This window comes from Doryrhamphus excisus, chromosome 1 (assembly GCF_030265055.1).
Source record: "Doryrhamphus excisus isolate RoL2022-K1 chromosome 1, RoL_Dexc_1.0, whole genome shotgun sequence".
Taxonomy (NCBI): domain Eukaryota; kingdom Metazoa; phylum Chordata; class Actinopteri; order Syngnathiformes; family Syngnathidae; genus Doryrhamphus; species Doryrhamphus excisus.
In genome coordinates, this window is record NC_080466.1 from 9,637,025 (window position 1) to 9,662,471 (window position 25,447).

A 25,447-nucleotide genomic window follows, 5' to 3' on the forward strand; every position below is an offset into this window, starting at 1 on the left:
GGCTTGCCGTCAAAGCTTACTTCTGGTCACATGACGGCGACAAGGCGGTGGTGGGTCAGTGATGTCATTTTTCTTGTATTGTGTGTATTTTGACCTGAAAACGTAAACGTCTATATTTGCCACAATTGAAAATGAAACTTTTGAATTGATAACATTCTGTTCGAATGTTCGTGACTAAATTGATTGCCGTGTAAAGCTTTTTCACTCATCGCTGTCTGGTATGTATGTGAATGTCTGTTGCGCATGCATATACGTACCTAAAAGCAGTCTGTCAACTTTGCCCTGTCAGTCGTAAACCTAACTAGGGAAGGTGTGTATTTCGTCAAGCTTGCAAACCCATTTGAAAGTTAGTGCCGACCCCCCATGCAGTACCTAACAATGGCATACATCTTTAATTTAGAATTGCAATCCAGCTATACTGTAAATCTAACATTTATAGGTGAGTTTCTGAAAAATAAATATATTATTGAATAACGTCCTCCATATTTCTAATATCCTGCTCCTTGTCATGTAGCAAAATTGAGTAGTTGAAAAATAACTTCTCAATATAAGACAGTCCAGTTCTACACAACGGCAAAGTTATTACACTGAATGGCATTAAAGTGTGATTCAACACTTCCCTCCAATTTAATTTATGATTACTTTTCGACGGAAAAGAGGTTCTTTGTTTTAATTTTGACATCTTCCACCTCGTTTTATCATTACTCTATTCCCTCTAAATGTCAATAACAGCTGAAGCTAACATGCTCGTTTTATAGCAAAGGAGATATACCAGAGGCAAGTTTATTGCAGAAAATAACACACTGATGAAGAGACAAACACGCACAAAAAGCAGGCAGCCATTTCCGACCTGAGTCCTATCAGTGAGATCTAACTAGGGCCTCTTACCATGCAAAGAAAACACATGGGAGCACTCGAACACTGGCAGCTGTAACAAGGTGCTATGTGTATATTTATGTGTGTGTGTGTGTCTGTGTGCGACTCACTGTGTATAAGTGACACATGACGCCAAAGGATACAACGCTGTAAAGAAAATCTAATTAAAAGTCTATGCTGCCACTCCCTCGCTCTCTTGCTCTCCAGTGAACACCTCAGCTAAAGGACTGTTAGACGGTGAAGTCTATCATCTCACTCCCACAGAGATAAAGGAGGGTGTTAAGGGAAACACACAGTGATAAAATACATCTAGGAACATCACCAAAAGTTGGTGCTCTGTGAGCCTATTTCTTACAAAAGGGTGCAGGTTTAACATTGGCGCCAAAGTGGTACAAATATTTTCTGGGGCAAAAAAATATATAATTTCATGCGATCGACACACATTACGTTCGCAATTCAACAATAACACGGAACTTTCCCAATGACGGCGAGACTAAGCTACATGCTAATTATAGGTTATCACATGCCAGTATCAGTATCAGCTGATACTGACAATTGGGGGCATGATACCTGGCCTGATACCAGACAAACCATGTGATGATCTTATTATCACATACTATTTAATCATGAGCTTATTATCACTTACTATTTAATATTTACTATTATACTAACATTTACTATAGTATTTACTATTTAACCGCTGACATGTTGACAGAGCACAGACGACAGCAAAACAAACGCTGTGTGTTCACACTCGTGCGCTGTTCTCTGATTGGTTGTTTCACAGGCACGATACCAGAGCAGCGCGCTCTGAGTGGACAGCTACGGGGGCTGATACTGGACATGGTTAAACTCTATATTTTATCAGTATCACTGCCCTGGGCTTTGACACAGTATCATTTCGGCCTTTTCCCGTATCATTCATGGGCGGTTTCTAGGGTACAGGGCCAATTAATACTGTAGTATGTGATAATAAATAGTATATATACATATTAAGGATCGACCGATACATCGGCCGGCCGATATATCGGGCCGATATTTGCGTTTTTTACTTGTATCGGTATCGACCGGGTTCGCCGATGTATTTTTCCACCGCATGATTTACAGTCAGGCATCCGCCGGGGCAACACAGAGGACCCCACAACACACGTAGTCGCGGTACCCAGCCCCCACTGTTGAATCACATCAAGGGCGCATTTTCATAAGTAATAGAATTAGCTTGCTTTTAACACTTTACTAAGCCCATCACAATTCACTGGGTGATCGCTAGGCATAACAGTTTAAGTCATGGTGTGACAACAAGAAAGCCCAAAAACATCACATACCAATGCAACAGACGAATAAAAGTACTCTCATTAGTTGAGCAGAACAAGAATGAACAACTATGCAACTTTAAATGCGTGTCGTGTTATGTGTGTGCGCTCTCTCCGAGCACGCACGCACACACACACACATGCACAGAAGGAATTAGAGCAGCCGTGTCTGCTTATGAGAGGTCTTTATCGTGCACAAACTTTAACGATGAGAGAAATGTTTTATATATCGTACTAAATTGTGTCAGTGTGATGTGTTTGTGTGTATGAAGGGGTTGGGGGGGTGCGCGTCACGCTGCGGAGGAGCAGTCATCACATCGATGCTAGATAAATTTAAACTACGACAGAAATGTTTTGCACATGGTTGAATATTTATTTTTTTAAAGTTGATAATGCCGTTTAAATGTGTGTTTAAGAAAGCTGAATCCTACTGTGTTCAGTGTTTACATTTCAATAAATATTTCTTTAAACATGAGACCTGTAATATTTGTTATCATGGTCATTTTTTCATGTAAATTGAGGGATCAAAAGCAGTATCGGCCACAAATATCGGCCCAAGCAAAATCGGCCATCGGTTAAGGGTGATGGAAAAAAATCGGTATCGGCCCCAATAAAAACATATCGGTCGATCCCTAATACATATACTCTACAGGCAGCACCTGTTTCTAAACCACACGTGTCCCTTTTGTGACATGATATTTACACAAAAAGACACATGATAAACTTTGCAATGCTACCAACCAGTCACTCATCTCTGATGATGACGCATGAGATGCCTTTTTTTAATAGTAGTTTAGCAGCTGCCGCAGCCCAAGCTGGGACTTTGGTAATTCTATGCTTAATCAAACTTACTTAAGATTTGTCAGATCAAAACATGATTGGGGCAAAAAACCTCCAAATGTGATATTGGCAGCAACTTCAGAAATTAGCTGATTCATTGTTTAAGCCACGGGGTGTGAAAAAAAGTCTGGAACTTATAGTTACATGAAAACTGTTCCAAAATGACAACAAACAAAACACATCATCTTCACTGCATAAATGATACAAAAAAAAAACAACTATACCACAAAGTCTATCTATTTTTCTTACCTGAGATGCTCAAGTAGATGGCTGGACTGGTCACGTTATCTCCAGTCATCTCGTTCACCGCCTCCACGTAGTAACGTCCGGCATCTGCAGTTGTGGTTGCCAGGATGACCAGTTGATTATTCAATGTGATCGTTCTGTGAGGCACACATAAGAGAGGGAGAAAGGTGAGGATGTTATAGGCAAAAAAACGATATCCTCACCAAAAACATCAGGACATTGTTTCGACTAAGACTATAGCGAGGGCACTATTTGTAACATTCAGAAATCACAGCAGGTGAAGCATACAAGTGCCAAAAAGGGAAGGAAGAGATTTCAGGCGTTGGTTGTGTTGTGTTCATCTCTATGCTGATCCAGTGTAATTTCCCCATTTCCCTATAAACATGCCGCAATGAATACCACAAACAAACACGCACAATGATAAGCAAATGTACACATAGGTACACATGGGTATAGGTGTCCTGGAGGTTGATGCTTAGAAACACCACAGTGGAGATTTTTCACCCTGTTTAAACCTGTCATTCTGGGGACGGGTGCCTCTAGTCAGGAAACACAAGTTGATGGTTTATTGATGCAACTGGTGTTCCGAGGCTGACTGGAAAACCCAACATTCTTTAACATGCTAGCAGAAAGACAAGATCAATATGAGAAAAGTGAGAATAAAACATATTAAAGCACTATGTGATGACATTCTTATTTATTCTGTGTGCACTGTGTTCCGAGAGTAAGACCCTGAGAGACACACTCAAGATTTTAGGCCATATGAATAACCCATACTAGTAGGATAAGATATGCAGTGTGCATAAAACTGAATATTGTGTGTATATACAAGTTTTGAAGAAAAGTATGACTGTAGGCTAGCTTTAGCTGCATTGTGCGTGCGACAAACCCTGACTGTTTTTTGTCTGCAACTGTATGGTAAGGTGGATGCACGGCGGAGGGTGGTTAGCACGCAGGCCTCACAGCTAGGAGACCCGAGTTCAATTCCTCGGCCATCTCTGTTTGGAGTTTGCATGTTCTCCCCGTGCATGCGTGGGTTTTCTCCGGTTTCCCCCCACATTCCACAAACATGCTATGTTAATTGGCAACTCCAAATTGTCCATAGGTATGAATGTGAGTGTGAATGGTTGTTTGTCTACAAAAATGTGCCCTGTGATTGGCTGGCGACCAGTCTAGGGTATACCCCGCCTCTAACCCGAAGACAGCTGGGATAGGCCCTTTGTATTGAGCTGTGGACTTCACACGATAAAAAGCACAGAAAACCTTCTCACTCTTCCAGAATCTGTACCTATTCCAGCTGTATTTCCTTGGATTTCGTGCTTCCCTCGAAAATGGTCTGTTTTAATGTATTCCATCCACAGGCCGCCTCCAGCCAGGGGTCATGGGTGGAATACATTAAAACAGACCGTTTTGGAAAAGCCAAGGAAATGCGGCTTTAATAGGTGCATATTCTGGAAGATCTAGAAAGCTTTTTGTGTGGGTTATCGTGTGTAACTGCTCAATAGGAGTCCAAAGCTCAGTACAAAGGGCCAAAAAAATTAGCATAATACTGTGGGTCCCTTTTAACAAGTTACATTAAGGAACACCACATTGTTACTTTTGCACATAATCAAGAGGAGTCGGAAGAAGCATATATTTTACAATGCAAAAAGAGCTACTTAAATATTTAAAATCAAATTAAGCTGTGAGTTTAACGTGCTGTACATAAATGGGGGATTTTGTAGTGCCAGTAATATTACCAGAGAAAATGTTATTGTCATCAAGAGATTGAGGAATTTCCAAAGTGAGTGTGAAGGGTACCCGACAATCTTCAGCACCTCGTGAAGGGCACTATTGAAACTCCAAAATAGAGGCTAGAAAACCTCTGATGATAGCTACACATCTCCTGGTGACAATTCACAGGGCTGTGTGTGTTGCCATTATGTTATTGCAGCTTGAAAACTTAGGAATAGCGCTAGAAGTGGCAACGCAATATGTCAAATTTGCTTGACTGACAAAGGAAGAACCGACCAAATAATTTCCAAAGGGTTTTACAATATGCTTAACAGTCAGTCGGCCTGATCTGAAACATCAAAATGGGATTTACAAACATGACTGTGCCCTCAAACACATTTCCTCTCCACAATTCTTAGATTTTATGATGACTTCATGGAATAATACATATAAGTACGAGTATCCAGCTCATCCAATCCAATTCAGAACATTTCTAAATGAGAGTTAATCTAATCTTTTCATGTACAAGCAGGGAACGAACCACAGAGTGATCCTCCACAATAGGAAACCGAAGAGGACAGATGAACAGAGAAGACTTCACCCACCATATAACAAGAAGTTTGACATACACTCAGGACCAACACACACACACACACAGAAATACAAAATTCCTCAAGTCTAATTTTATTCACAGTGATTTCCCAGGAGAACATCCTCAAGAGCAAAGCCTCAACCCGTTGCCGGATATTTTACTTGTGAGAGTGTGTATGCATGCCACTACACTACTCACACTCAACCATATCTCTGTTTAAATGTAACGGTATGTGCTCTCGACAGATGACGTGCATGATGCAACTTTACTGTAAGGGGTCTGTAATGCTATTTACCACTGCTAACCCCATAAACTGCACTGACCTGCCCATTTCATTTCAGCGTTTTTATTCAGCAGATGCTGATTAGTAGACAGGGACCACGGTCTTGCTCTTGTCTGTCACATGTAAGAGTCGGCGGGAGGAACGAGGGCCGGGAAGTCTGAGAGAATTTGCCTACATGAAGTTATTAACATTCTAATGTGGATGAGCTATGCACACTAGTCTCCGAATGCAGCAAGACCAATTAAGATAGAACATTAATGGTAAAAAGAACTTGTTCATTTTAGTGTAATTTCCCCCTCATTTGCATTTTTCCATTTAAATGTGCCATTTGTATGTGAAATTACTGTATGGACTTTGTATGCATTCAACTTCCTCATTTGGGGGTCGCGCTCAGGCTTGATTTCCCATTAAATGAACATACGTCTTATCAAAAGAAAATAAAATGAAATGTGCCAATGCTTCTGCAGTAGCTCCAGCAACAGAGATTAGAGCACCTCAACTCATTATTTCAAAAAAACAATAACAGAATGGTCCTCTTTCTTTTAGCTAGAGGGTGGTCATACAGTCTTTGCCTCAGAGTTATCATATGCAGTCAGACAATTTGAAGTGAAGTGTCCTTTTTTGCGTTGTGTGTGTGTACCATTGATGGCAAACCGTAACATAGGAGTCTGGCTGCTAAGAATAATATGAGCAATACACTTACTTAAATATAAATGATAAATAATGAAATTAATTTTATACAGCAGATGCTGGCTAACATGCAGTACATGGTATACAGCAAATATTGATGACAGTACCGATATTACAAAATAGATGTAGTATTGCTCAACCTACATGTCTACCAAGCATCATCAAAGTGTGGGTTGTGTTACTTTATCCTGTGTCATTAGTAAGGATAAGCGGCATAGAAAGTGGATGGAGGGATGGTTAAAAAGGACTTATTATGCTCATTTTCCTTTTGTATTGAGTTGTGGACTCCGATAGAGCAGCGACACACGATAACCAGCACACACAGCTTTCTAGTTCATCCAGAATCTGCACCTACTCAGCTGTATTTCTTTGAATTTTGTGCTTCCTGTGAAAACGGTCTGTTTTAATGTATGGCCCGCCTCCAGGCACACCCACTCCACTGTGGTTAGTCACACTCCAAAGTACTTAGAAGGTCCAAAGTTTGTTACGAAAAGAGGTTACTTCAACGTATGTAGCTTTCGCATTGTAGCGTTAGCATAAAAATTAGATGCTGCACCCAAGGACCATTGAACAGACTGGGACACGTCTCTGCTCGCATTAAAACATGCTAAAACTGGGATTTATAACTGTAAATTTGTCTCTGTTTTTAAAATATAAATAGGATCTTAACCCATGTATCTAGATGTTTATCAAATGATTTACCACAAAGAGATACTCAATATCTAAACCGTGTTTTTTTCTGTTTACATTTTCCGGTTAGCGCACAATATAGCATGTGTCTTGGAGTGTTATTAATACACAGCTTGAGTCCAACTATGATCTTCATGTATTTTTATCATGAAATGTCCTTGTTAGCAGTGGCAGTTAGCTTGCGGCTACTAATGCATATAAAAAACAAATACAAATAAACTAGATGAATATGTTCTTGCCTAACTGGCATTGAAATCAACACTGATATCGCCTTCTTGTTTATCTGCTGCAACTTACAACTTTCTCTTTGGGTTATTTTGCAGCCATGCCACTATGGAAACACTATTATTAAATTCAAGAAATATCTCAACTATAAAAACATGTTTTGTGTTGCAATTTTTGGCTCTATGAAATGGATTATCTTGATTTACAGTAATTCCTCATTTATTTGTTCCGCGGTTAATTGGTTCCAGATCCAACTGTGATAAGTACTTTTCCACAAAGTAGGATTCCTTATTAAAAATTTAATATTTTTGTAGTTACAGCGTCGAAAACATGTTTACAATCTTGCAACAATATTAGAACCCTCTTGGCATGAACCAACAACTATATAATCACATTTACCCATATATTACCCAATATAGTAGAGACTTGAGCGTGTGTGTGTGTTGTGTTATATGTGTTCCTTGGGTGAGCAGAGTGAATGGCAGACAGGAAGTGACGTTGGGGGGTTCAGAGTTCAGAGTTTCATCTTACCGTGTGTTACGACCACAACTGTAGCCTGTGTTTTTTATTAGGATTTTTAATGAGAGATGCCTGTGCCTGTTAATTCAAACCTGCAATAAAAGCCTGTTGTCCTGTCAATCTGTCAATTGGTTGTCTCACCAAACTTCTTCTTTCTTTTTGGGCTTTTCCCTTCAGGGGTCGCCACAGCAAATCAATCTCCTCCATCCAACCCTGTCTGTCTCACACCAACTACACTCATGTCCTTCTTCGCTACATCCATAAACCTCCTCTTTAGTCTTCCTCTACGCCTCCTACCTGGAAGCTCTAAACGCAGCATCCTTCTACCAATATATTCACTATCCCTCCTCTGGACATGTCCCAACCATCTCAGTCTGGCCTCTCTGACTTTATGTCCAAGGCCTCTAACATGTAATGTCCCTCTGATGTACTCCTTCCTGATCCTATCCATCCTGGTCATTCCCAATGATAACCTCAGCATCTTCATCTCTGCTACCTCCAGTTCTATTTCCTGTGTGTCTCACCATATATTACAGTGATATTCCTGACACCGAGTGACTAGTATCGATAAAAAACTATGTCAGCCATTCTGAATGTGCCTTATTTGTATTGTAGTTCATTTTTATGCTTGAAAAGGAAAAAAAAAACATGATCGAGTGAAGCCACGAAATTCGAACCTAACGTGGTGAGGGACAATTGTCCATTATTCCTTAAGGGAAAAATGGCTTAGCGTACGTTTCCGTTAGAGTCAGACCTTCTGGAATGTATTAATGATGCTCAGCAAGGTACCATTGTATTTCTTAAAGGAAAAGATGAATTTGAACGTTGAACTGAAGTAAAAGAACAATACAAATTAAAAATGCAACTCAGCTCTTTTTTTTTTCTTTTTCAATATAATTAAACGATACCAAACTGCATATAAATTTGAGACAACATCGTGTGTGGAATATTGCTTGGTGTGCATGTGTATGTCTGACAGTTCCACCACCAGAGAGAAAATTGAAATATTACAATCAAGAACATGAAAAACATTCCTTGCATTACATTGCGTTCCAATTTCACTGTCAATTCTCTCTCTTTCTCTATCTCTATCTCTCTCACTTCCTCCCCCTCTCTCACTGCTCCCCCCCAACTTCTTCAAACCAAAGCCAGACTGGTCTTTCATTAAGAAACTAATTTCCTTCAACACTTGTGGGTGTTTACACATGCACACACACATACCCTTATATGTGCCAAGAGCTAATTAGCACACAAATGTTTTAGGCCAGAGGATAAGTGATAAAGTCAGTGCATGCATGAGTGTTTTATTTATTTATTTATTTATAAGTACATTTGTGAACAGTCTAGGCTTGGGGGATTTACTCTCCTGCCAACAGAACCCACGGTGGCCCTTTCTGCCCTCTTTCTCCATCTCTGATAGGCAGCGTGCCGCTTCCTTAAAGCACACTTGTCGACCACAGGGAGGCATTGACAGTGCAAACCGAGTTCAGCCAGCAAGCTTTTTGGCAGCTACACCTCTAAAAAAAAAAGTTACCGCCTGACAAGTACCCGCACATTGGGTGGACGTAAATGCGCACCTTACTCAGGCACTGAGACAACAGAGACCATTCACCGCTCCTTGAGGCTATAAGAGCAAGTGTTTACCTAGGTGTGATTGAGTGGCCATGAATAAATCCTCTGTTGGACTGTGATTGATTGTTAACGGTTCATATCTGCTCGGGAATGTGAGTGTATGTTTCATCATAGAACCTTACGTCCACCTGCAAACTAAACTAAATCACAGTGTTAACTTGCAATAACCTGCTATTTTTGTATTTTGTATGACTCATATTGTTTGTCATTCGCCATTAACTAAGATTTAGCAAAAATAATTTGCAAAAAATTCAGCCTTGGACTCATACTAGCCCAATGTACCATATTTTGGCCCACTTCTCACATTTGGCTCCTGTGAGCACACTGATCCGCATCCAAGCACGGCCGACTTCCTCTCCTTTGGCACAACGAGAAGAGGTGGGCCAGGGCATGGCACGATTACATGCACATGCACTCTTGCAACATCGCTCAGTAATAGAATTACTCATTTCAGCACTCTTTGTCAGTTCTTAGGGTGTGTTCACACTTTTAGTCTGGTACTATGAGGGACAGGTACCGTGAGCGTAGCGCAGTGGGGACCTGAGGAGGGAGGAGGACTCGTGCCCAAGTCCAACATGGTATGAATAGCCTTGTGTGAGTAGAACTGGTAAAACTGCCCCCTTGTTGTCCTCCCCCAAGCTCAATCAAAAATCCCTCTCTAATGCTCCCTGGTATTACTACATCTAATGTATTCATTCATTCATTTTCTACCGCTTTTCCTCACGAGGGTCGCGGAGGGTGCTGGAGCCTATCCCAGCTGTCTTCGGGCGTAAGGCGGGGTACACCCTAGACTGGTCGCCAGCCAATCACAGGGCACATATAGACAAACAACCATTCACACTCACATTCATACCTATGGACAATTTGGAGTCGCCAATTAACCTAGCATGTTTTTGGAATGTGGGAGGAAACCGGAGTACCCGGAGAAAACCCACGCATACACGGGGAGAACATGCAAACTCCACACAGAGATGCCCGAGGGTGGAATTGAACCCTGGTCTCATCTAATGTATTGTATATCTGAAATGCAATTAAATGCAATATACTAAGTTATATGTGAAGTATTTCTATAATGCCTCATATTAACTCACTAGCAAGATCTCAGTGTATAGACTGGTCATATATCTCATCTCGTTTCATATTATCTGCATACTGTATTGTATATAACTCTGGGAAAAAATGTTGATTTTGTTAATACTTGGGTTGTTTATATTGTTTATTTTTCTATATTGTGTATTTTGTACTGCTTAACTGATTCTGTACTCTTGCTGCTGTGCAATGCAAATTTCAGGCATATCTTATCTTATCTCTTATCTTGTGTGGAGATATGGGAAAATAACCGCAGACACCCCAGAAAAGTTGGAATCAGTTGGGATAATCCACAATGCCGCTGAAAGAAAACATACAAATCCTCATCGTAAATTTTATGATCTGAGGCGGCATGACTCAGTTGGTAGAGTGGTTGGTCTTCCAACCTGGAGGTTGCAGGTTCAATCCTTCATCCTTCTGTCCATCTGTGAAGTGTTCTTGGGCAAAATACTGACCTCGCTGTTTTTCCTGATGCTACGTCATCAGTAGGTAAATGTGCTAACAGCTTCGAGGACCTTGGCGGTGGAAAAGCGCTATAAAAGTGATGTAAAAGGGATGTGGGCTAGGATTAAATAAGCTTGGCTTCTTCCTATTCCTTTTGGACATGTGGAACTGTGGATTGTAATATGTGATGTACTCCAATGTAACTTGTATGCATGTTCAAATAAATGAAAGAATTACCATTACCATTTAGGGGCAGACTGACAATGTAGTCCAACAACACACAGTAACATGTTTTGGAACATATGATATATCTGTTTTTGCAATGGGATTAAACAGTCTAAACAAAACAAGAGTGACTCGGGGATTACTGCCAGGAGGTTGTGACACTGTGCTGGCAGGAGCTTCGCAGCAACTGCTTTAGTGATTTTCCAGGAATAGCTTAAATGGAGTCATTGTTAACACAGCCCGGGGTTGAAGATTTGCTTTTACAGCATATTTGCTTAGCACTTTTTAATCTTGCCGCTCTATGAAAACGAGTTGGCGTCAACAATCATCTTTTCAAAATATTTGTTTCGAGGTTGTGCTTGCTGCAGAGGAAACCTTAATTTCATCATGGTATCATGTTTGTTTGTTTTTTCTCACAGTACAAAAAAGTAATCCCACTTCCTCAGATCAAAATGAAAAAAAGCTGGTTCTAATAAGATCGATTGATTAATTCAGATAATTGACAACCGATAATGTCAATGCTAAAGGGTTAGTTCAGATTTTTTTAAACAAAATTGTATGACATGCCTATCAGCAGTGTATTGAATCAATGGTGACTTTCCGCCCACTTCATCCCTTGAGTCGGTTTTCTGTGTTCAGGAAAATGGTTTTGGTTAGTTTGTGGGTCCACTTTAGAAAAGTGTTTTGCTGAACAAATCAATATGCATTTAGAAAAGTTATACATTTGGATCACAGAACAGCTTTCCCAGAAAACTCTCCATTCATATCACTGTGCGCAACTGCATGCGTACGTGTTCCACAGTGTGTACATGCATGGATGACGACCGCTGAGACGAGTGAAGAATTATACTGATAGCTAGGATAGAGTCACATATTGAAACCTTTTTGTTTGCATTTCTTCTCACCTTTCTCTCTTTCCTTGTTTCACTCCCAAACATTGTTTTCATAGGCACTGACAGCGTAGTTTCACTCTGCTCTGACACAATTGTTGACTGACATGCTCCTCGTTCAAAAAGAATCCCTCAAACACTTAAAAAAACAATATTTCTATGCGCCTTACTGTATATCTCATTATGAACAAAGGAGAAAAAACAAAGCATCCACACAACAACTGCACATTTCTGTAATAAGCCATCTGGAACTGAACCAAATGAGAAGAAATAATAGAAGAGTGCCAATGCATTGAAAATGTGCATCAACTATTTAAAAGGCATGGGGGGTTCTGTCTTGATCTGGGCCTTTAACAATGATAACAGGGAAGCATGTATGCCCACTGAACTCACTAGTTGGGAATACAAAGCTTTATAATCAGGTTATGATGTACAAAACTGCAATCCCATTTCCACCGGTGGTCATTAGTTTATACCGGTTTCCATCCTGGAAGCTTTGATGAGCTGATGTTGGGCGATAGGTCACCCCAAGGTTAAAGACAATGTCCTCAATAGAGAAAACCCCACACAGTAATTGCCACAGTGTAGTTATTTTTGAAAAACTAAATGACTGAATTAGAGATTATATACATGTTTTTTGTAATATATGATATGATATCTAATACTATTTTTTTTAAATCAAAAGGATTATTAAAAAGTTGCAATGTTTAGAGAATTAGGTTCTATTATTTAAAAGAAAAAAGGTAATACTATTACTTCTTTCATTTGGGCTTTTCCCTTCAGGGGTCGCCGCAGCAAATCAATCTCCTCCATGCAACCCTATCTCTCTCACATCAACTACCCTCATGTCCTCCTTCACTACATCCATAAACCTTCTCTTTGGTCTTCCTCTACGCCTCCTACCGGGCAGCTCTAAACGCGGCATCCTTCTAACAATATATTCACTATCTCTCCTCTGGACATGTCCCAACCATCTCAGTCTGGCCTCTCTGACTTTATCTCCAAGGCCTCTAACATGTAATGTCCCTCTGATGTACTCCTTCCTGATCCTATCCATCCTGGTCACTCCCAATGAGAACCTCAGCATCCTCATCACTGCTACCTCCAGTTCTCCTTCCTGTCTTTTCGTCAGTGGCACTGTCTCTAGACCAAACAACATGGCTGGTCTCATCACAGTTTTGTATACAAGGAGGAACAGGTAATAATGATAATTTAGAGCCACAGCAATTAGTGAATTATTGTCAGTGATAACCCAAATGTGATGGTTCATCATGATAATGTAATGTGAAGCTGTTGCAATATATTTTAATAATATTATTTAAACATTTTGAAATTGTAATATTACAATTTTATTATCATGTTTTTTTTTCTTTTCAGCGGGTTTGGGTCCCATACAAAAAAACAAATAAAAAACATTCCAATCCATCCTCACACTTTGTTAACATATCCAAGTCTTGTGTTTACGTCTTAGTTCTGCTTCATAAATCTTCACTTTTTTTCCACCAAAGAAATATAGCTCTTATATGTGACTGCAAATGAGACCAATAAATGGAGGGAGAAAGGGAGAAAGAAAGAAATATGGTAAAGGTTACAGCAGTAATGAACCCTGATGTGTTTGTGGCATATTTTAACAGCCCCCTTCACTGAGTCAGAAAACATTTTACTACCTTCCACCCTACACACTCTGCAGGTTTGCGACTTGAAATTAATGCAGTGACTAAATCACCGGGCGTTCTTCCTCAATCACCTTTAGAGCTCCTTCAGACTGTCACACCGCCATAGAGGGGGTGACCTCAGTGCCGTCACTCTGTGACTCTTCCAGATACCGCTGCCAATAAAACACACAAATTGGCAGAAACACCAACACACACACACACATTGTGCATAACCATCATTGTCCAATGACAACTCAGGATGCAGCGTTTCCTTTTTTCTGTTTGAGATGCATTCATTAAAAAGTATGTTGACGTATTGTATGTATGGTTGTAAGTATGCTTGTAAGATTGGTTGGTGTGGTTGTAAGATTGTTGTAAGTATGGTTGTCTTAAACTATATGCATCATCCGAAAGGCTGTTATATTTTGTCACACAAAATGTCTAAACATACTATGAGACAGAAAGCACACTTACTATGACTAGTTTGCTTCTCAGTTAGGTATTTAATATTGCATATACATTTTTACCTGCATTACATATTTCCCCCCTCTGCTTTTAACCCCTTTAAAACAGTGACCACACCATTAGAGACTATTAGTGCTTTCCACACACCCACAAGGGCATGCTCATTCATGCACCCTGATAATAGCATAGACGAAAGGGGGCCATCGATTCGGTCCTCTGGTCACAGGACTCATTCTTCACCACTCAGCATAATGTACAGTATACAATAGACAGAGGCAAGCCTGACCAGACAGCACACCCACAGTTGAAAACATTTCTGGTAAATCAAATCATAGGCTACATATTGGAAAAAGAAAAAGGAAATGAATGCCAGTAATGTTGGTTATCAATTAGTGTAGTATCGCACAAAAATGAGTACACCCTTCAAATTTCAACAACCATTTTTCTCACAGTCTTCTGAAGAGACAAAACTATAAGAATGAAAACGTTGATATATAATTAAATATTAGGTTATTAATCATTATTAATCAGTTTCAAAAATATGAGAACGGAAGGAATTTTTAATCACAAGAAATAATGTTAATCCAATTCATTTGTTCTAGGAAATCAAAATGCTACAAAAATACATTTTTGAGAGAAGAATGCTAGTTTTACATGCAGAAAACAATGTGAAATTACTATAACAGAAATGAACGGATAACTGAACAGTTAACATTACTTTCATGTTTACTGAGGATTCTTGTTGACGGCGAGGTGAGTACTATAGGGAGCAGAGAGGAAGGATTTGACATGAACCCCACCAACAACAACTTGCAATGCAAAGAAAGCCACCATGTGCTCACACAACTTTATTTACAGTACATCGGCAGGTGCATTTACTCTACCACCATTTTTATATTGAATAGTAAATCATGCTGCTCTGTGGTTGAATGCATTCTATTATTAGTAAAAAAAAATGCATATTTAGGCAAATGTTATGTAAAAATGGGTAAATGGCGTTCAAATATGGCGTTGAAAAGATGCATTCAAAGACCAGAACTGATCGCTGAAAAAACAGGCTTTGACTCTAGGTAAACAACAGACACACTGATCCCTAAGAAAAATCTCTAAGAGCAGTCTACGGTTCTGGGCTTAACCCAAACCAAGCTAAAACGCAACTCTGAAACCACTTCCTGACCATTCGCCACTCTGCTACCCTACAGGAAACACATTTATCGCAACACACAATAATAAAGCACACAAAATAAGATCAATAATACAAATAATAATGATAGTAAAAGAAATAATACCAATTGAGTTGAATAAACTATCTATCTAGATCAGTAACTTGAGTAGGCTTCATTCCCTACACGACTCCACTTCTTTATGCATATCAAGTAGTTTTATCAAGCCACGAGACTTAATGCAGCAAGGTTCAAGGCGCTCAATCAACCATTTAAAACAAGGCTAGCTCTTTGTGATTATAACCAATGACTTTTTGTTGTCCCTTGGGAATTCTCACACCATTTTGTTTTCACACCGCTTCAAATGTGTGATGAGGTTGGTCAAAATAAACTTTACCGGTTCTGTGCCACCACCAGAAACGTGTGCATGACAAGTTTTGCACTTGGATGCAACTTATTTTTAAGAAAAACAAAATACTGCTAATGCTAATACTGCTAATATTACTCCTACTCTTTACTAAAAATGTGAGTACACTCTGTTGAGAACTCATGGACTCCGGAAACCTGCTTCTGGGTCCTGATGTTGGGAATTTTAGATGCAGATATAATCCAATAATCCCCGTGCATGCGTGGGTTTTCTCCGGGTACTCCGGTTTCCACCCACATTCCAAAAACATGCTAGGTTAATCGGTGACTCCAAATTGTCCATAGGTATGAATGTGAGTGTGAATGGTTGTTTGTCTATATGTGCCCTGTGATTGGCTGGTGACCAGTCCAGGGTGTACCCCGCCTCTCGCCCAAAGACAGCTGGGATAGGCTCCAGCACCCCCACGACCCTCGTGAGGAAAAAGCAGTAGAAAATGAATGAATGAATGAATGAATGAATGAATATAATCCAATACTTTGCGATCAACCGATATCGAGGGACCTCTATTGACTACTTTAGATTATATCAAAGCTTAATTTCTAAAGTGTTGTCTCTTAAGAAGATATGTTGCAATAAAAAAAAAAAATTCATGAAATGTGAGCGGTGTACAAAAATGCAGGAAGTGTTATTCCAGGTCAACCAAACAGTGCAGGTCACTCAAAATTACAGTGCATGCAGCAAAAAAGAGCAAAACACTTGTACACTACATTAATTCAGCAGTACATTCAGTCAAATATTGTGTGGGACAAGGCAGAGCAAATGCAAGAGTGAAAAGGCAATAGAACAGTAAAGCAGAGCCAAGCAGTCAAAAGGTGAACGTGTCAGGAAGTGAAGTCTTCATACGGCATAAACATACAAGGAAGAGACTTTCCTCACTACTGTTTATTCAGCAATAGGAGGTCCATGACTGGCCTCTTTTTTTGCCTCTGCGGCGTGTCAGGGGTTGCTCACATGAATGCACACAGAAAAAGATATGTGCTTCAAGGTTGTACGTTAAACCTGCAATGTAAAAGTAGTACATCCGTCTAACAAGTCAGCTTGCTGGCTCTGTGTGTGTGTGTGTGTGTGCATTCAGGCGAGTCACTGTTGAAGGTGGATGGGTGTCTAGACAAAAGGCTATTATCGTAATTAGCACTAATTACAGTATGTGTGCTTCCAATTTACTACACACGCAGTGGAGAGCTCCCTCCTTGTCTGTCCATCAAACACTCACTCAGTCTGAGTGTCTTTTTCACTAAAGCGCACGTAAACAAATGGACTGAAGTATCTAGCAGTTCCTTAATGCAAATACCGAGTCCACAGGGGCGAAGAAAATAACTCTCTCCGTGAGTATCCTTATAACAAACTGACAGTGGGAGCTGAATGATCAAGTTAGACTTGGAAAATAGTTCTCGTTTTATCCTACAACTGCTTTTCTAATTTCCATTAAAAGTCAAGTCATTTATCTTTGAGGCGCAATTGTTCCCCTGCCTGCCAGAGAGTCATAATACACCTGGGGATGGCAGTAGGCACCATTACATCTACTCCTCTCCATCAAAGCCTTTAGACCAGTGGTTACCAAACTTTTGACAGTCATGTACCCCTTTAGGCACCTACTCCCGCACACTTAAAACACCTTTTTATTTTATCTTAATTAACTTGAAAGGCCACACAGCTAGGAGACACGAGTTTGATTCCACCCTCGGACAAATCTGTGCGGAGTGTGCATGTTCTCACCGTGCATGCGTGGGTTTTCTCCGGGTACTCCGGTTTCCACCCACATTCCAAAAACATGCTAGGTTAATTGGTGACTCCAAAATGTCCATAGGTATGAATGTGAGTGTGAATGGTTGTTTGTCTATATGTGCCCTGTGATTGACCAGTCCAGGGTGTTTGCCTCTCAACAAAGACAGCTGGGATAGGCTCCAGCACCCCCGTGACCCTTGTGAGGATAAGCGGTAGAAAATGAATGAATGAATGAACATCACATAGCACAATTCACAGCTCCACTAACTGGTACTATATACAAAACAACTTCATGCAATGTTTCTTTTCTGCTCTGTTCTCCTTGTGTGTACTCCACTTTGGGAACCGAGCCATTAGACTACCGTTCTACGTGATCTCAAATGATGATGCTGACTATACGGGGGGACCCGCAGCTAACGTGTCAGTCTGTCAGAGTCAGACACACCAAAAAGAACTGATGGTGCAGTTGGAAGGAGAGGACAGCAAATCAATGAGTCTGGTGAAATTCACATGGTGACATGTTGACAGCATCTGTTTCACTGGAGGGGCACTGTAACTGCTTGCCATGGGAGCGACCTCCCTCAGGGCAGAATGGACATGCATTAAGCACAAACTGTGGAACTTGCACAACCATAAAGCAGGATGTGTGGAGCGAGGAGATTGCCAGGGGAGGATGAGGAGGATAAACACAGACACAAACGCGTGCATACATGCAACATAGCAATCACATAATGCAATCACTCCACAGCAATTAAGATAATCACCACGATTCATTAAAAAAATAAATCGTTAGTTAGTGGAATCGCAGACCAACTCGTGGAATTGACGAATAGAAACAGAATCTACTGTTAAACACAGAATCTCATGGAAATCGGCATACTGTGAAAGAAATGCGGTCATCATGAGGAGAAGTAACATGAAGAGAAGTAACAATTTCTGAAATAAATGGAAGGATTTTTGCATTTAACACATGAACATTTTATTTACCGTCACAATGAATGCAGCGATAACATGCCTCTGCTTTGTTATGAACACCAAACCATCTTGAAGCTTCTTCTCAAAACAACAAGAGTTTTTAAGTGATAAACTTGCCACTGCAGTAATTAGAAATCAATGCAACGGAAACAAGTATTCTGCCCAGAGGCAAAAACATTTTAATCTGCATTACTTTGTGGCCTCACACCCACACAAACACACACGTGCACACGCTCACTCTTCTGGATGTACAAAGCCTGCAGCAACATCTTTTCAAGTCAATGCATCATTCACGCTGGCCCGCTCTTTCGGCAAAAGCTGCCCCGTTTGACAGTTGTGTTTACAATTTTCAAAACAACAAAGCAAGAAATGAGTCTACAGTACTGTTTGGAGCAGTAAACCCTAAACAAACTTTCTTTGAGAAAAGGCACCTCATCAGTTCAAAATCAGTTCCCAATATTGCATTGGAGTCACGATTGGTTATTCAGTTTAGTAAAATCCAGGATCTAGCCTCTCTCGTTTAGATCCCATTTATATCAAAATAGAAGGGGTTAGAAATTAGGATCGGAAATTGGCCGATACTGATTGGACAAACAAATACTGATCGGTCCGACCATCCCTAATGCATACCAAATGGAATGGCTGTGGAAAAGACCTTGCTGTCCGATTAAAAAAAGCCATAATTTCCAGTGTATAAACTGATACTTTTTCTCATGCTTTGAAGTCCTGCGGCCTGTACAAGGATGTAGCTTTTTATGGTTTAAAAAATACATTCTCCTTTATGCATAGAGTGCAGCTTCAGGAAGTAATGACGTGTATGAGTGAAGTAGAAGCTATCTCTGACACGTCTGATCAAGTGTAGCTTTTGTTTGGACATCAACTATCACCAAAGGATGTCGAAAAGCTGCTGTGTGATGAAGAGGATAGCTCAAGCTAAGTGGGTAATTGGCCTGGAGACAGAAATGATAGTACTAGTAATAGTAGTAATGTAGTACGAACAACACAGCCAGTGGAATAACAAACCCATAGATTAAAAATGTGGCAAAGGTGTGGGTTAGATTCTCCGCATGGACATTTCTGTTTGGTGTTTGCATGCTCTCCCTGTGCATGCGTGGGTTTTCTCCTGGTACTCCAGTTTTCAACCCCCCCCACATTCCAAAAACATGCTAGGTTAATTGGTGAGTCCAAATTGTCCATAGGTGTGAATGTGAGTGTGAATGGTTGTTTGTCTATATGTGCCCTGTGATTGGTTGGCGACCAGTCCAGAGTGTACTCCGCCTCTCGCCCGAAGACAGCTGGATTAGGCTCCAGCATACCGCCGCAACCCAAGTGAGGATAAGCGGCATAGAAAATGGATGGATGGAGGTGTGGTGCATTGGACAAAAAAGAGCCCCTTAATTGTCAGTGAACTGGACAGAGTCAAAATTGCAAGAATTTATGTTTGTGTGGCCTTTAAGACTCTTAAACAATACAAGTCATAGGAATACAACCTCTTTATATTTGTATATGACTGGTATGTCCTTACGTGCACCTCTGTTAACTACAGTGACAAAATCTTACTTCCGCGCTTGTGATGGCAAGTCGACATCCATGTTAAACAGGCAGTAAAACTGCCATGCGCCACATGCTCTGCATTAACAACCTCGGCAAAATTACCGGTGTAAAATTGACAGGGACGTTAACCATGTTGTGCATGCCTTCAAAATAAGTGTTATGTGAGAGGTTGTGTATTTCTGATCCCACATAATTAACTGCTTAGAAAACTGCACAAGAGCACAATGCATCATAACACAAGACGAAAAGCAGGGAAATTAGAATACGGTAATGGAAAGCTGCATTAACACATGGTTAGATTTGGCAACAGATCACAAAGTATTTTTTGGTTCTCTGCTTATGATCATATTGACAATATTGTACATTGTAAGTATAATATGATTCCTCAAAGTCAAAGAGAAAGGGCCGCAAGTTTATTGCTTAGGTCACATGTGTTAAACTCAGGCCCGGGGGCCAAATCCGGCCCACGATGCAATTTCATCCGGCCCTTGGAAATATTTGGAAAATAGCATTGAGTTGGCCCGCTGAGAGCGATGTGAGTAAGTAAACATACCATGCACATATACAGTAGTTGTGGTCAGAAATGTACATCATGGCCATGAATGTCACATTCATTTTCGGCCCCTAAGAATTTTTCCAACCCCCGTGGCCTGGACCCTGAAGAAAGTGGAAGAAAATAGATGGCTCTCCCTCTGTTGTGTAGATGAAGATGAAGAACTATTTCCAATGATAGCATGTGTGTGGGCACGTGAAGAATCAAGCGTGTGTGATGGATGTGAGTGTGGCAGGTAATTAAAAGCATGATTAGTGGATAATTAAAGGAGGTTTCTGTCTTTAGAATATTAAATGACTTTAGACAGGTGACACTTGCACACGCGGTCACATGCACACGCATGCATGCACACACACACACGCACTGGTGTTGTTTCAGGCCTTAATGGGGGAGTAATGATTTTCTAGATGATTTAGGATACAGGCAAAGCCAAAAGATTGGAGAGAAGAAGATGGAGTGAGGTTGATGAAAAGAGGCTGATCAGACAGAGATAAACGATGCAGCGTCTTTTCGAAGACAAACATGCTAAGAATTAATCACCATCAGCTACACAAACACGCATGCACACAGTTCCTGCGTTGCTGTTGAGTGATCGGCTCAGGCAGAAACAGCTGCTCCCTGGCAGACAAAAGCAGAGGAGCACCAAATCATTCAACCAGTTTTTTTGAGCGACAGTCTTAAACTTTTGATCAGCTGATAAACAGCCCATTTCAGTTTAATTGTTATCAAATGCTTTTTGTCACACTCCCCCTTCTTTCTTTTGCATATTGTAGCTCTACATAAAACCTCATTAAGATCCAAATGTGAAAAAAGTCTAGCGGTTTTTCAAGTGGTCTTAGGATTTTGATCAGGTTTGTATATTGCATAGAAATCTTTTAAAAATGATTTTTGGGATGTGTAATCTGCAATTCATTTGCAGCACACCTCTTACAAAAGGAGATGAAAATGTGCTAATGTTTTGTGATCGTGGGATAGCTGTATGCTTGTTTTTAACAACTTGCATTAGCATATGTTTATCCAGATCTGCATGTTTAATATCAGAGCCCAAGGACTAAGGTGCAAATGGTGATCAAATTGGGCTTGTTATAATGCATGTGTCTGTGTACTACCACAAAAACACAAGTAGGCAAGTTTATTGTTATTCATCAGTCATGCATGTACGGAAAACATTAAGGGTTATGATTTTGTGGCGTAGCGCAAAGGTGGCGGAGAGTTGCACACCCCAGGCGGTGGCCAATTTGGTAGACTGGCTGTAGGATATTTTTTTTACTGTTCATTTTTTCTCAAGGAGAATGAAAAAGCGATACCATAATAAATATCAAAGGTTCTCCTATTTGGTGATGACAGAATGAATGCAGGTGGATCACAAGAGTGAGTGTGTTGAAAAATCTCTCTGTGGCGAAAAACACACCTTTATTCTTAAAGGTGACCTACTATACTCATTTTGGGCCTTTGTATTGTGTTCTTACTCCTATAGAGCAGCTACACATGATAACCTGCATAGAAGGCTTTCTTGATCTTTCAGACTCCAGCACCTCTTCCATTGGTTTCCTGCCTTCCACCGAAACAGTCTGACCCTCCCCAAATCACGCCTGGTCACACTCCCTCTGCTTTATTAACGCTCTATACCAGGGGTCGGGAACCTTTTTGGCTAAGAGAGCCATGAAGGCCAGATATTTTAAAATGTGTATCTGTGAGAGCCATATACATTTTTTTAAACATTGAATGCAATAAAATGTGTGCATTTTTATGTAAGACCAACAGTTTTAGATATAATGGGCTCCAATTATATAATGCATGTGTCTGTGTACTACCACAAAAACACAAGTAGGCAAGTTTATTGTTATTCATCAGTCATGCATGTACGGAAAACATTAAGGGTTATGATTTTGTGGCGTAGCGCAAAGGTGGCGGAGAGTTGCACACCCCAGGCGGTGGCCAATTTGGTAGACTGGCTGTAGGATATTTTTTTTACTGTTCATTTTTTCTCAAGGAGAATGAAAAAGCGATACCATAATAAATATCAAAGGTTCTCCTATTTGGTGATGACAGAATGAATGCAGGTGGATCACAAGCACAATGCCTGGATTAGCCTGCTGCTGTGTTTAATGTGACTGTCAGAAACAGAGGTGATTTACATGGTGTATTGTGGCCTCTGATGCACAGTCCAGTGGGCCCTGCAAATCTAAAGGCAATGAGAAGCGTTCATTTGATTGGTTAAGACTGTACTCAGTTGTGTAAAAAACACATTATACGTTACCAGTGTTGTAGAATGTTACATTAGCAATTCCTATGCCATTTTTAAAATCATATAAAGTTGGATTCGGCAGTTATCTGGAAGTCCTCGTGAGCACTTGGGAGTGTGACCAACCAATTTCTCAGAAGCAATTTAAACATCAAATTAAACTGAATTTTACAGGTGTTTTTGTTTCTTTTTGTTTTTTACTGAACAAGACAACTGGAATGTACCCGAATAAAAGATGTGATATATAATATGAACTATTAAAACCAACATTAGTTCCCTGGTAGTTGTCTGCATATGACTTAAACCATCAAAAGGTTGTCTCAGATTGTTTTTGACTATTTGCAAGTCATATTCACAGCTTTTATGTTGACGTTTAAATACTTTGTAAGCAACTGGTGGGCCGGATTCAAACGCTTGTGGGATTGGATGTGGCCCGTGGGCCGTAGTTTACCCACCCCTGCCTGAGATGAACCAAATCAGTATGTTGATCACTGTTTTCCAAAGTCAAAGCTGATTAAAAAATATTAATTGAATGCCAAAATATAGTTGTTGTCAATGAATTGGATTATCAATGAATTGGCAATTTGTTAATGAATTGTTGCAGCTCTAGTCTTCACCTCCAGTGTGTGAAATTTGGAAATGGAAATCACAGGTCACTGACGGATCAATGACATTGTGTGTTGGCCACCCCAAACAGACAGTACAATGTGTGCAGGTGTGCATTTTGAAATTGCTGGGATTATAATATGGATTTTTTTTTCTGCCCAATAATTGTGCAAACAGTGTAAAAGAACATGAACCCAAACAAATCAAAGAAATGGCAGTGCCATCTACAATGTGTCCACGTAACACTGCAGGCATTGTGTGTTAATTTAATGCAAAAGCTTTTTAATGCTGTCACATACCTGCAGGTCTACCTATGTATGGCCCCAAAGACTCAAGAGTTAGCGACAATAAATTGCTTTTGGCAGTGTAAACCATGAATATTCATAGTGTGACAGAAGGCCCTAAAGTACTGTCTTCATTGTGCAATTCCTCCGTATACCCCACTCAAACAATGAATAATATTACTAGAAATCCAATTAAAGCAAACCCTTGTTCCCTTCCTCCCTTTGCCACATGTCATTCCTCAAGCCTGGCCCACCTCAACCATGCGGGAAGAGTAGTAATATTAAAAATGTAACAAGTCATCTGATTTAATTTACTGCAAAATTCATGAAAAAAATAGTGAACAGGCGGAACAAATCACCTGTGGCCAGTTTTTAGTGAGAGACGGTGTTTTGCACCCAAAAAAGTGTCGCGACCTATGGTTTCGAAGAGACATATTCGAGAAAACTCTATTTTGGTTTTACAAACATTTGACAAAATGTAACCAATTGCAGCAGCTGGAGATGTTATGTCTTGCTCAAGGGTAATTCAGCCATGAACAAACAACTGAATATCCTGATTGTACTACAACCCTATTCAGACTGCAGGTGAAAATACCAAATACATAAAAACGAAGCTTGTGCAATTTGAAGGCAGAAAAATAGACGACAATAAAAACAATCCCTTGACGATTGTTTAGCTGCATGACTCCCACCCCTGAAGCATGCTGTATCTGTAAGGTGACATTGTTTTCTCCTCGAGCTTGTCAGCAGGAGGCCACCTAATATGTACAATTAAGGCAACTATATTTAGGTCATATTTCATTGTAGTATTGTGGGAAGCAGGATCATTTTTAAGGGGTTATTATAGTGTACCGGAGGCAAGAATGAAAAGGGAATTCAACACAATGGTTGAGAAATAAACTATGGTAAATAATTGGACTTTAAATAGCGTTTTTCAAGGCACCCCAGTAGTGGTAAACTACATCTGTACGCACAGCTGCCTGACAGAAACGTGGCTGCCAATTTGCACCTACGATCTCTACCGAAAATGTTTTCACATGCATACACCAGTGTGGACAGCTCATGTTGTGGCCGTAACCCACGCCAAGCTGAAACTCAACCCTGAACCGTCGAAATCACTTCCTGTTAGCCTAGTACTCAACTTGTCTAGGGAACACATTTATAGGAGCACACATACTCTTAAACTGCTTTTTTAATCCAATTATGTGAACTATATTGTGTAATATGTGTGAAAGGTGACTGTAGTGGAGATTGTTCTTGTCTCATAATGTTAAAAAACACATGTGAAAGGTCAAACTAGTCTACAAAAATATTTCAATTCTAAGTATGGAATCTGGAATCTACTTCACAGAAAACCACTTGCAGTCAGGTCTGGAACAAATTAACCGTGATAAACTTGATCATATCGTAACTGAAGTATTGTGACATGTATCGTATGGTAAAGGTCTTGCCAATACCACTGTGTTCTCTCTGTTTATCTTTAATTCCTATAATGTTTCCTGTGGAATGTACACAGTAAAGTAAGACA

The 25,447-nt window shown here is 40.2% G+C and overlaps 1 protein-coding gene across 3 annotated transcripts in view; it reads right to left on the bottom strand.

The window, feature by feature from the left end:
• Window positions 1-25,447, bottom strand: part of sdk1b (sidekick cell adhesion molecule 1b) — a 260,867-nt gene that overhangs the window by 127,049 nt on the left and 108,371 nt on the right. For all 3 annotated transcript variants that reach the window (XM_058079957.1, XM_058079948.1, XM_058079965.1), the window contains exon 6: window positions 3,279-3,412. In XM_058079957.1, coding sequence (XP_057935940.1) covers window positions 3,279-3,412 — 134 coding nt within the window. The remainder of the gene's footprint in view (window positions 1-3,278; window positions 3,413-25,447) is intronic.